The sequence below is a fragment of the Eurypyga helias genome, unplaced genomic scaffold, assembly GCF_000690775.1.
Source record: "Eurypyga helias isolate BGI_N326 unplaced genomic scaffold, ASM69077v1 scaffold35475, whole genome shotgun sequence".
Taxonomy (NCBI): Eukaryota; Metazoa; Chordata; class Aves; order Eurypygiformes; family Eurypygidae; genus Eurypyga; species Eurypyga helias.
In genome coordinates this window covers 23,724-37,558 of record NW_010250078.1, presented here as the reverse complement: position 1 = coordinate 37,558, position 13,835 = coordinate 23,724, and the positions used below count along the sequence as shown (strand labels likewise).

Genomic DNA, 13,835 nt, shown 5'->3' with positions numbered 1-13,835 from the left:
TCCTCATACCAGTACTTCTGACTGTCTGTGCTGGTACTTCTGCGGATAAAGAGTAACGTAGAGTTTGTATGAGGTCTTCAGTGCCCACCTTTTGGAGAACTTGTGTGTAGTAGCGACCTCATTTAATAAATAAAAACAAAGCTTTGCTAACCAGCGTCTGATCAGCCAGTGTTCTTAGGAAGTGATATAACTTGTATTTACAAATATGCAACTGTTTTCTGCTCTCCAGTTTGAAAAATTATTTTCAAGAGATTGCTTCTATTTATAGCCCCCCGAAGAATACTGTAGCAGTCAGCTGCTTGCTTCCCTTACCATTTGCAGTGGTACGGTATACAAATTATAACGTTGTAATTGTAATTCCTGCTTTGAGTACTCTGAAAAATTACAGCCTAATTAAATAATTGTGGCGGTTGTTTCTTTTTTTTTAAAATACATATTTGCAGCTGAGAGTTACAAGGAAACCCAGATGGTAAAGATAAAGGAAGAACCAATGGAAGTTGACATTCATGATTCGCAGGCTTCAGTGTCACCCAGCCAAAATGTTGGCTACAGCACTTTATTAGGGCGAGACATTAATGAACACATACAGAAGGCACCAGAAGGTCGTGTGCTCCCAGAAAGAAATCTATTCAGCCAAGATATATCAGTGAAGATGGCATCCGAGCTGCTCTTCCAGTTATCAGGTAACAGCAGTGGAACTGTTGATTGTTGAATTTAAAGAACAAAAAGAGATCGTGTATAACCACTGAGGTGCTACAAATGTGTGAGATTGTTAAGGCTGAAAAATAATAGGAACAGGAGCCCTTCTACCCTCACATTAGGAACGCAAAAGCCTTGCCAAATGTCCCCCATAGTTAGCATATGCTGTAGAGCACTGTGACGGTCAGGTCAGGTTCACAATATTTGAACTGAATTGGAAAAGCCGGAGTTCAACTCCTGCAATTTTGAAAGCTAATTAAATAATTCGTGGCGCTGGTTGATCCAGGCCTTGGGGAGTATAGGGGAGCCTATAGATGGCAGTTACAGGCATAAATGGCCAGTGGCTGCAGCCACTTTCTGCCCATTTCTCTTGACATAAAAAGTGAAATTACATAAAGGCAATGCTGACAGCATTGTGCTTAACGAAAGCTTGTATTGCGCACTTTGCCAGGAGCACTAGCAGTGAAATATGAACCTGAAAACATTTGTTGGGTGGTAGTTTAAATAAAGTCATGCCCATTCTCTAGTCATGGTGTGACCATTTACCCTAAATTCCTCTGGATTATGCTGTTATCAGAAAGCATTAAAATAAAACTGCTGAATAAAACCTGATAGGGAAGATGTGATGTATGCTAATCACAAAAAAACATGTATGTTCCTTTGCAGAAAAGGTGAGCAAAGAGCACAACCACAATAAAGATAACACCATCAGAACTACAGCCAGGTAAGTAGAGTCCGTTGTTATCTGCAAAGCTGTAGTGTAAATGGCATTGCTTCATTTTGCCTTGGGAACTCCGTGTCTGTCTCCTGCAAAGGTGACCTGATACTACAAGTGTAAGATATTTTCACGAGTAATGTAACCTATATCTGAAAAATGACACCTATAGATCTGATTGCTTAGGGTTGATGAGACAAAAGGCCTTTGGGCCACAGTGACTGTTCTCCTCTGATCAAGTATTCAGACTTCATTTTAAGAATTACTTTTTCCTATTTTTTATCTGCAAAAACTGAAACTTAAAAGAAACTGCGTAGTACATCCAGTGCTTGAGGGAAGAACAGGCTGACAACTGGGTTTTAAGACATGGGCAATGTAAGAAGAGGTGATTTTGATTCAGTCTTCTGTCAAACTTGCACTTTTAAAAAAAAACATTTCAGTTTAGTACTTCTATCCTCTCAATAACTTCCAGAGATGAATTTTTAAAAGTCAGACTGTAAGACAGTGCTATTGAAATATTTGTTAAAGATTACAGTCACATTAAACAATAAATTAAATAATCCAGGAATTTAAAACATGATCCAATTATAGCACATGCTGTTAAGGAAATATGCACTTCACAGTACTGTGGCTGGGAACAAGCCCATGAGCTGTTTACATATACATGAGCAGCAGAGTGAAGTGTTCCTATGGGAGAATTCCAAGCACTTATTATATAAGTGGTAGCTAGAATTGGGGAAAAATGAGGAGCCCTTGGTGAGGAGTAGGCAGGAATTGGCAAGAGTATATTTATGTCTTACCTGAGAGTTCCGTAATCAGCGTGGATGGGCTGCAAACCGAGCACGCTGAAGTGGCAAAGAGTTCCTTCAAAGACAGCGTAAGACCTTCTGTGCCTCTGCAGCCCCTTCTACAGAAGTTCCCCCCGTGTTCAGTGCCTGCTGACTAAGGCAGCTTTGTCCAGACAGAAATTGAAAAGCATTTCAGTGGCAGAAGAAAAGATCTCTAAAACACGTTGTTCTTAATTTCCCAAGCCTATCCCATTCATACATGGTAACTATAATAAATAAATAATTTATTTTTAATAAACTGATCGGCTCAGTACATGTACTTTAGGGACTTTTTGATGTTACAAGTTGAAAGATAATTAAATAGAGTTTTAATTTCTGGCTCCTGTGAATGCTTCCCATATTTGCTAGCTTGGGAGTTTGTGGGATATGCAGCCTGCATAGCCTTCCCATGACTACTTAAAAAGCATAAGCCCAAGAGATACCTATGGAGATAAATGCACATGTTGTCCAACTCCTCATTAACCATCCAGTGTGCATTGCAGGGAGGGGGTGACAAATAGTCAGTTGGAAATAGATTTCCGTGTCTCATGATGTTAGCAGCAGGACTGGTGTGAGAATCCAGCGCTACTTTTGGATCTATCAAAGATAATTCAAACTGGAAAGGTTGAGGACAGTTCAAAGATAACTTTCCTTTCTTCTGGCTGCCAACTCTAAAGAGGGTAGCACAGTTGGCTGTTGTCAAACTTGCCCTGAGTTTTACTGAGAAGTCCCAATAATGGCTGCTACCCATCATGGCACGAAATGCTGAGTGCCTGATTCAGTTCTTCTGGGTGCTTTTCTTATCTTACCTGTCTGTCAGCAGAAGACGACATGAATGAGAAGAGCTTCTTAAGGGGAAGCAAGTCTATCTACTAAATCCTTCAAGTTCAGACAGATTGACTTGAAAGACTTTGAAAAACCCACCCAAAACCAAACAAACAGCTGGAAGTCTGTACTGTTAAGGGTATGATGCTGTCTCAAAATCAGAATGTGATGGAGCAGCCAGGGGAGACACTCAGACTGCATTAAGAAGACACGTTGTGTTGCAGTTTGGCTCACCAAGCTACATCTGGAGTAAGGACAGAAAGGCTTTTGAATCACAGTCATTAGGTGAAGTTTGCCAACAGCTGCGGAAAGCCAAGGTGAGGCCATGTTGTCCACCTGTGAGTAGCTGGGGAGCAGAGGCTGTGTCACTGGTGAGAGGCTTAAATCAGCAAAGCCCGGCAAGATGGGGTACACAATCACTTTTTGTTGTCTTATTCCATATTAACATTTCTTCTAACTGTCGCCTCTCTGTTGCTATTCCTCCTGTGAGTATTCCTGGACTTTGCAAGCATAGACTTCCATATAGTTTTGCTTAAGCAGCTGAAACTGGCAAGGATTCCTCACAGCTCAGTGGCAGAGCGAGATGGTAGAGCCTGCCATCTGCGCTACGAAGACAGAAAGTAGAGAAGCAAAGGATCTGGAAGGGAGTATGCCAGCCTAAGATGCCAAGATAAGTTTCTTTCATCTGGAGAACTGTGAAGCTATAAAATTGGAAAAGTACAGCCAGGAAAAAAAAAAAATCTCAAGCTTAATCTTCATCAGAAGGGACTTTGCACAGTGATTGAGAAGAGTTTATGTAGTTTCTTACTATGAAGCAGGAGCTCCTCCCTCCATACTTTGCACTGGGAATCGGAGGACATATCTGCTGAAGTAAAAATAATAATAGGGCCAACACTGAAGAGATTCAGCTGCCATTCTAGAGGTAGGCAGAAAAGATGTATCCAAGGATGGGTCTGTAATTCACCAGAGCCCGACGGTGGAGGGGGAAATCCTTGGGATGCAACATGATGCAGTCTTCAACAGCGACCTGGTCATGACGCATGGCCTAGCCTGAAATGGATAACCTCTGCATCATCCATTTTCCTTAGGAGCAGGGATGAGCAGTATCCCAGTGACTGACTCTAAGGCACAAGCAGGCAGGCCAGCGTGGAAACCTGAGCAGATTACAAGATTTTGAAGAGCTACAACAGTAATAAAACTTCTTTTATTGGTGCTTCTCTTTCAAATCATTATTAAACCAGCGAGAAGAATGTTGCAATAAACGATGCCATATTTTTGTACAGCGTCAGTCTGGTTTATATTATGTCACCCCTGAGTGGGAATGTGAGCCTTGGAAAAAGTTAAGTTTTGCACATGTGGGCTGGAGCTGTTTTGCTTTATCCTGATCACTTGCTTTCTTGAGCATTATGCATTGTTCACCTATCTGCATGCACTGAACTGTTCTGGTGTGGGGCAGCTTCATGCCTTACCCTTCAGCACAACCTAATGTTGGCTGTGTTTATGGTTACATTCAAACTCTTGTAGAAATACCAAAATATCCCATATCACCTATGGAACAGCACAGAATGAATAATGGCCAAAACAATTGATGAGAAGGTAAATAACGGAATTGCCAGAAGTGTTACGCAATCGAGGTAACTAATGACCAACGAGTTTTCCAAAGGCAGAAGAGATCTGACTACGAATACAGGTGACTCAGCGGAGAACACCTTGTTCAGTCTCTGCAGAAAAACTGTAGGAGAGACAACTTACACAAGTGCCGTTGTTAGATTGACATCTTGGGTATCTCAGCTGGTTGGGGCAACTTGGTTGGTGCAGCTGGCACGTACTTTCTGGGTCTGGCCTACCCGCTGTGCAACGCTTCCTAAGACCTCGCACTACGTTCTTTATCCTGGAAAGGTTACTGGATTACTGATTAAGAACGGGCTGCAGAAATGAGCTGCCCTCCTGTCCTGCACCTTTAAAACACCTGCTATTCACCAGCCTGGGAAGGATTCTCAGTATGAGAGAAAACAAAGACTGTCCTTCTCCGTTTTGAATTTTGTGATGTACCTCTCACTGATGTCTGCTTGTACTGTAGACAGGGAATTCTTGTTTCTGTTATGATCTTTATTTGAGCACAAAACAAAATACTTTGACAGAACTGCCAATTCACTGTTGAAATTGACTTTTTACTGCCTGTTAATTAAAACCAAAGCATGCTATGCTTTTTGCAGTCAAGTAGCTGATACTTTTTGCACTTAATACTCTTTGGGAAGTAACCATTTAGTTAGCTTATATGAATTGTTTCCTGCTTTAAAAATCAGATCCATGGAGTTAATTTCCTTCATGGAATGCTGTGTCAAAAGAGAACTATTCAGCCTCTTAACCTAAAATTTGAAAAGTTTTGTTTTGAAAATAATTACTGTATACCTCAGATTATTAAATAATAATATTTTTCACCTTTCCTGATTGCCCTCTCCAGATAGGAGAGTAGAATACAGATTTTTGAAGCATTAATTTTAATGATCTGTATTGTGATATAGCAAATCTGAGATGCTGAAATGTAGTTAAAAGCCTTTTGGGATGACCAGTTTTCACTCAGATGCAATTTTGCCAAAGCATGCCTCTTCTCCACACTTTGCTTCATAGTCTGCATGTCTTTCAGCGTGAAATCTTCAAATGAAACAGGGCTTTTAACAAGTTGGTATTTGTTTATAATATTAAGGTGTTAGGGTCAAAAATCACATTTACTTCTTTGGTTAACTTCTATTTTGTTTACAAAAAGACATCTTTTTTTTTTTTTTCTTATAGCCCTTTCTTTTCTGAAGACACTTTTAGACAATCACCATTTACTTCCAGCTCAAAAGATCTCCTGCCTAATGAAACTACTCTTCATGGAAGGACGTCTGCACCAGGTCAGATACTCTTTTTTCTTTTGTTACTTCCAGCTAGTATATATGTGTTTAAATTTTTTTACTGTAAATTCCACCTGACCTATGCTCTTAAAATGTGGTTTGCTGTGCCAAAAGGCAACTATCTCTCCATCACATTAAGTGCTTATTATTAAGAAGAAAGAGAAAACAGTTAAATATTGCTGAAGCATTTGTAGTAATAGTCCTTAAACTACTATTTCTGTGAATTTGTACAAGAGTCTATAACAGATTAAACTCAGCAGTATTAGCAGAGGTGGGGGGTTTCTCTGTGTGTGTGTGTCTCCCACACATAAAGGAACTTTACTGATGCATTGCTGTCTGCGGTTCTCCTGTTACTGGCCATTTCGATCTCTCAGGGTACAGGTGAAACGTTTGCAGTACGTGTATCAGAGTGCCTGAGCTTGGCAATACAATTTTTTGCCTTTAACAGTAATTTATAAACCTTTTTGGAAGGATGTGGAATTCTTAAAATGTACTGAAAGGCCTTGGTATCCATGGGTACATTCCCACTGATCTTCTGAACTAGCTGACAGGTGTTTTGTGCCAGGTGTGGCTTGGGTTATAATCTGCATTAAAATGGAAAATATAGGCAATTAACAATAGTATTCAAGGCGGCAATGAACACATGCAAAAACTTGATACGTGCCTTTACTGTCCTGTTGCAAAATAACTCGTTTGCTTGTTCATTGCTATCTGTTCTTAAATTAATAGCTCTTGGGTTCTAAAGGTCAGTAATTACACAGCCAGCTGTAGGGGGGTTATTCACCTTTTCTTAGCAATCAATAAAGTTTTGGGCACGTTACTGCTAATTTTCAGCTATAGACTGTCATTTAATTTACAGCTTAACAGACCCTTCATTTTTTTTAATGCTTGAATAGTCATTTGACAGCTTATGAAGTCGCAGGTGAGGTTAAGAGCTAGATGTTGTCTAAGGGTAGATATGCAGAGCAGGAACAAGATTTGTAGCATAAGGACAAGGGTCTTCAGGCTAGCCTCAGCCATGCTTTTGCAAAGAAGTAGTGAATTTTGTAACTTGGGAACCACATCAGGTGCGGTGCTTTTAAGCATTAAAATGTAAACCAGGTTAGCACTTCAATCCCGGCTTTTGACCTTGGCATGACATGGAATATTCATATACCAGATGAAAGATGAGAACTCTCAGGCTCCTCAGGCAGTGCTTAATACCTCAGAGGACGTGGCCTCTAGCAGCAATACTCTTACATCATACCAAGATGAATGTATAAGAATTTTAATTCTCTGTAAGACTTCATTTGAAGTGAGACCACTGAAACTGTGGATAGGTTTTGGTGACATCTCTAATCTTCTGCTCAAAAGATGTAAACCATCTTGTTGGTTAGGACATCTTGGAGTGTTAGCACGGCTTGTGAGGAACTGGGGTTTGTATATTTATGCTGCCCTATATTCTGCCTTATGGAATAGAAGTGTTACCTTGATAGGTCTGTGTATTATAATACGTATTTCTCTGGGATTATAGGACTCTGGTATGTAATAGCAGCATGTATACTGAAAATCAAAAATGCCAGTTTCTGCTTCATTTTATTTTTGGAACCACCCTATCATTCCAAATATGTTGATTTTTCTCAGCTTCATAATAAATTCTTGGACCCTGAAGTGCAACTTCACAGTAGCACCAGGAATGTGATTTAAATTTTTAATCAATTACAAATGTGATATTCATGTGAAAGAACAGCAGAATACCCACAGGTAGACTTCTTACTAGTTTCAGCCTTGCAAGAAGAAATAGCCTATTTGTGCTATGGATAGCTCAGAAGAAACTTTATCCCTGCAGAGAGTAGCATAAAGGAACAGTATCAAACCATTGTCAAGGCCAGCAGGGTGCAAGAGAAAATGCTGTGTCAATGTGTATGTGATGTCCCATGGAGAAATGGTACCTATGCCTTCGCTCAAGATTTGATTTGGGTTACTTCATCCCTGAAACAGGATAGTAAGAAGTAGGAAAGAAGAGCATAAAAAAATGACAGGAAATTCCCAGTCCAGTGTCGACTTCAAGTCATCAACTGTAATCCAAGCAGATTAACTGCTAAGGGCCAAGAGTGTTCATTAAGCAGTGCACATATCCAAAAATGCAGGGGCAATCCGCTGCGAGCAGTCTGCTGAGCAGCGTGTGGTCTGAGCTGCTGCTCTGTGCTGGCTCCCTGCGACCAGACTTGACTCAGGCAGAGTGGCATGAGGAAGCCTTGGCTGCCAGCTGGTCTGGGTGGCCTTGGAGGAACCCCGCATACACAGTGCTGCTTTGCAAGAGAGCACCAGTATGGGCGGTTGTATCCCCAGACTCCTGCCAACTTTCTGTCTGCAGACTTCTTGGCACCTTAGCTGCAGAGGAATTGGGAAAAGTGACAGAAACATAGGACAGTGAGATCTCTCGTGTCAAATTCAATTCTTTTCTATAAAGGGTAACAGCATTATGTAATCTCATTCATTAGCAAGATCCATTTTAAACCTGTCATCCTTATTATGAGGGCACAGTTTCAGCATATCACCCCTTCGAAGGGCTGGGACCACCCTCTGTTCCACCTGAATTTACACCATCACAGCAAGTTCTACTTTTGTTGTTTCACCGATGCTTGTCCTTCCACTTTGATAATTCTTCTCCCTTGTGATGTTCACCATCTGATGTGCCATCTTCCATCCCCCTAATCCTGTCCTCATTTTGGAAAAGTAAACCAGCCAACATCTTTTAGCCTCTTTCAGTATGATAGGGTTTCCAATTCCTGACTGACTTCATAGCCTTTTTCTGCCTCTGTTAAGGGAAATTAATTTCTGCAAATATGAGTAGTCAGACCTATATATGCTATTTTACAGCAGGTCTTAGCGATGCCTTCTTCAGCGGCATACAATCTTCTGTCTGTATATTGGAAATGCCTCTCCTGATGAATCAGTCTTTGTAACTACAACATGCTGATGGCTCCCAGTTCATTTGCTAAGCAAATAGAAACATGGTTTTCTTCTCACTTATGATTTCAGCATGCAGCAGAAATTCTTGCTCCTACTTTCTAGGCATATGACCTTGTAACTTGAATTGTTTCACTTGTTACTCTAGCTCTCAAGATTATTTCTTTAATACTCTGAAATTTCTGCATATTGATGATATTGCTTTCATCAATGCAGTGCTGGGGGGGGGAGGGGGGAGAGCGTTGTGTTGAAGCTATTAAAGAGGATTTTTAAATATGGTTAGTCTAAAGTTCAGTCCTTAAGACCTCAGCTTAGTGGCCTCCTCAGCACAAACCACTTCTCTTCACAGTTTATAAGAAAATTGCAAGATGAGGTATTTAAGAGGAAGAGCACACTTTGTCGGGCATTGAGTATAGAAGATCCCCAAGGAGTATGAAATAATTAAGAAAGCTGTATTAAAAGATGTGTGAGAACAATGCACTGAACAGGGAATTTACCGGAGGAAAAAATCCCTAAATAAGTAATGACATAGCAATGGATTTGGCCTGAACTAAAGATGAAGTAATCCTGATCAGCAGCAGTATCACAGGCAGGAGAAGTGATTCCCATGCAGCAGCTTTTAAGTCTGGTACCCAAGGACATGGCAGTGAAATCTCCAACAGCTGTCAGAAGGGGACTCAACAGCCTGCAGAAGTTATGGTAGTTCCCTGATAATCTGTGGTGAATTCCTAATACTTTGGGAAGGGAAGAAAGTAGTTTCCTATAGTACATGTATCAAACGTATTGGGTAGATTTGGGGAACTACTTCCCTTCCTTTTTAAGGTATTCTGTATGTTGTTAACCATACAAAGTTAGTTGTAGTTACATTAAACTTTGTTGTATTACTACTGCTGTCCAAATAAGTTCATTTTAACTTAAAAAAAAATGAAATAAAATAGTACTGATGTCCACATCATTCAAACACATTTTGCTCAAAAATTACCATAGTATCAAAGTCACATCTAATACAAAGTCATACCCAAACCATTTGAATAACTTCAGCTTTCCCTGTAAGAATAGCAAAGCTACCTTTTTTTTCTTTTGGCCTAGAAGAATGTAGGGAGAAGAATTGAAAATTTTCCTTTCAAACAGTTGCTCTAAAAGGCCATTTTTATCTTCTGTTTTATAAGACTCTTCTTTTGACAGAATGGAGTTTAGTTTTCTGTCAGACTGTATAGTTCAGTCCAGATCACTAGATATCACTAGATAAATTAAAATTTATTACTAGATAAATTAAAAACTTGATCTTATGTTGGTGTTCCTGACCCTTAGCCAATCTTTAATGTGTTTTAATAGTTTTCCACTATCTCACTGACTCATTCTGTAAATCAAACCTGCCTTCATGAAATCCAGATGAGTGATACTCCCTATTCCTTTTCTAAGCAGTTCATTAATATTGGCAATGACTCCAGCCATGGGGTTTTGGGAGTATTTTTTCTGCATATATATCTGTTTGTAGTGTAATAACATTTCATTATTTTCTCTCCTAATCACCAAGGTCCTGGTATTCTCCTTCATTTACACTGACAGTGCCAAATATTGAAACAACCTCATCTGTAGAGGATTAAGTTACCAAAAAAAAAAAAAAATCTTTTTGTGAAAATTTATGACTTGCAAAACTGTAGTTTTCTTTGTGGTAAGTGAATTTCACATGGCTAAAACACTCTTGGAACTGAAGGATGTAGGTTTTGGCGAGTTGCATGTAGTCCATGAATAGCCCTGGCTTTTTAAATTTTGTCCATTGGTGCCAGGGCTAAATTTACCAGTGTTATTTATTTCAGTGAAATAAAGCCAATAAAGCTTCTGTCCTTGAGTACCTTTTTGGAAATACGTCAGAGCTGCTTCTGTCGCTGGGTCTCCACACTCTTTACTGACCCGTAAGATGACAGATAGGCCATGCTTCCTCTTGCAAAATGTTGAGAACCCAATGTTGAATCAGTAGCACAATACTTAGTTCAGCAGAACATTTGAAACATAGTTAAAAAATTGTGGATTTTGGTACTGTCAGTTGTATTTTTATTGGTGATGAAATTAGTGGCGTTATCCCACATTTATGTTCAAAAGATTCCTGTATGCTTGGAACTCCAGGACTGTTCAGGAGATGTACATGTTTCTCCTGTTACTGTTCATGCTCACACCATCCTGCTGCTGCTTTTCTCTAAAGCAGCAATTCCACTGTAAATTTAATATAGTTGAAGGGGAAAATCGGCCTGTTCCCGGGGCCTCATTTTTGTACACTCTCCAACACAGCCGTACTGGCAGTTGTGTGGCCACATCGTAAGCCACCTCAGGGGAAGTAGTGGAGTAATCTTTAATTTGCTAATAGTTTATGGGAATGTTGGGATGCGAGCAGGGTGAAGGCAAGGCCATATTTTTCAGCCGTGTGAAATTTTCGGCATTTGTGAATTAAGTGCAGTCACAGCCGTGTCAATCTAGTTTATCTTCTTCTATGACTGTAGTTGCAAAATACCTGCTGAGGATTTAGAGTTTTAACTTGCGCATGATAAATAATCAAGTGATTCATGTTGCACACATACCACATTCTTTTTGCATGTGGTATTTTGCATGTGTCTTCCTTCTTAATCCCTTTTTAAAGACACTTTAAGGTTAATCTACCTCTTGATGCTGTAATTTTATGTGGTTTAAAACATTTAGAAAGTAGATAGCATGAGTTCTTTTGGTCCAACCTGCAGATGTGCTCACTCATAGATACTATTTTCTGGCAGTATTTGTGCTCAATTCTGGTCTCCTGTGCTCTGCAGCAAACTCAACTTCTGTACAGCAACCAGCTCTCAATTTTGGGTCACCACTTAGTTAAGGAAGTCAAGACTTTAATAAATTGACTATGAGGTTAGCGTGATTCTGGCCAGTTTCCATTTCTTCACAAGTTGCCAGTGAGTTAGGACACCAACACAGTTGGTTTCTGTGATGGGGACTGTTGGCACTTCAGTCACCCTGGAAAATGTCCTTAGGGGACTGAGAAACACACCAGCTTTGAGGATTTCTGCTGAAGTGATCAGCCATGAAACGCTGGCATTTAAATTGCCCTTGCAAAGCTTCCCAGCTATGTAACCCTGGACTTAATTAGGACAATTCACACCTTACGTGGTGTTTGTTTGCTTACATCTGCCAAAAAGCATCTAACTTTGCATTGTGGGTAACCCTCTGTTTATTTTAGGACGGCTTTCTTCACATTCTGTTTGTAAAGGAAATCTAGGGGTTAAGAGCACAATTACAAGCAATTGTTTTCTAGTTCCTTCAGAACAGCAGGACCTGTAGATTATTATTTTTGAGAGAATTACAGAACAGCTGAGGTAAGCAGTCTAGTTCCAAACCCTTCCTCAGAGCAGAGTCAGCTTGTTGCTCAAGACTGTCCAGTTAGGTTTTGAGTATTTCCAGGGATGGAGACTCTCTGGGCAATCTCTGGGAAACCTGTACCAGTGCTGACTATGCTCACAGTAAAAAAAGTGTTTTCTTTTATGTTTAAATGGAAATTCCTGTGTTTTAATCGGTGCTCTTGCTTCTTCACTGGATATCACTGAGAAGAGCCTGTTACCATCTTATTCCCCCCCATCAGGTATTTATCTGGACTGGAAAGATCCCACCAAGCCTTCTCTTCTCCAGGCTGAACAGTCCTAGCTCTCTCAGGCTTTCCTTGCATGACAGATGGTCCAATCCCTTATTCATATTTGCCAGATTTCAGACTTCTTTTAAAGTCTAAAAGAACATTTCAAGATCCTGCAGCGGTTTCTGTCCCTATGATGGAACAGCAGTTTTTATTGCCAATGTAGTGACAGAGGGAGTTTTTACACGAGAATTGACTTACATAGTGCATTTTTTCCCCCTGATTTATTCCATTATTAGTGCTTATGGTCATTTCATTTCCTTTCAGTTTTGGTCTGAGTTAGAAGCTCTGCCCACCCAGGACATGAGATATCCCCTTCAGTTTCTTAATGATGAGAGTGCCTGACCCCTGTTGGCTTGCTGGCAGGGTAGAGTGGCACTTAATGCGCTGGACGAGGCACGCTCCGTCAGGCACTTGGTCCTGTTATTCGTTTCTATCTCAGTGTTTCTGTGAAACGGGCTTGTTGAAAGCGGTGCTGGGGGTACACACCACCCTGATGTCATCGCTGCCTGCGGAACACAACGGTAGGTACTCACTAAGCCTTGTCAAGTCTGGCTCTCTGTCCCCAAAAGCACCCATTTCATTGCATTCCTCCTCTGCTACCTGTCTGGGGTAAGATTCAACCAGATACTCTTCTTGTTGTGTATGTGTACGATTGTGTAAAATTCCAGGCAGACACATGAAAAAGAACACTGGAGAGATACCTCTGGCAAATCCAACCTGTATGACAGCTTCATGAGATGGCAGGGAAATTTGTGACAGAGTAGATTGATTTGAGTAACTGATTTTAGTTTCTGATCTCCAATGTGCATTTTACTTTCGTTCTTCACACAAAAACGATGTCTTTTGGGTACATGCTGACTGGTGTACACTCTCCGTCTCTGCACTCTCTAGATGGCTAGGGACTGTCAGCCATCGTGGTTGCTCTCTGAAGTCTGATACCAAGAGACAGATAGCTGGCAAGTTGTGGAAAGTGCTTCTAGGAAGGTGAGATAGTTGACTGCTACAGAAGTGGGCTGTGCTTGGCATAGTTCTCCAAAGCAAGACAGATTTTGCAGAGTCTGTTCAACATAATTCAGTGCTAAACACTGTGACAGTGATTCAGGCTCTACCGTGCTTTTTATCCATCGCATCCTGCCTTCAGATTCCCATGGTTGCCTGCCCGGGTACAGCCTTCTTTCACTTTGCACCCAGCTGCCTTGACAACTGCTGTGCACTGCAGTCATGGAGCAGAGGGTTCCAAATTTTTTGGATCG

At 40.6% G+C, this 13,835-nt stretch overlaps 1 protein-coding gene across 1 annotated transcript in view; it reads left to right on the top strand.

Moving 5' to 3' along the window:
* Positions 1-443: 443 nt before the first annotated feature.
* The window catches only part of LOC104509595 (zinc finger protein 827-like), a gene marked incomplete at its 5' end in the record, with an annotated part of 36,911 nt that continues 23,519 nt past the window's right edge, over positions 444-13,835 (top strand). Inside the window, 3 exons of the mRNA XM_010151580.1 lie at positions 444-683; positions 1,366-1,423; positions 5,860-5,963. Coding sequence (XP_010149882.1) covers positions 444-683; positions 1,366-1,423; positions 5,860-5,963 — 402 coding nt within the window. The remainder of the gene's footprint in view (positions 684-1,365; positions 1,424-5,859; positions 5,964-13,835) is intronic.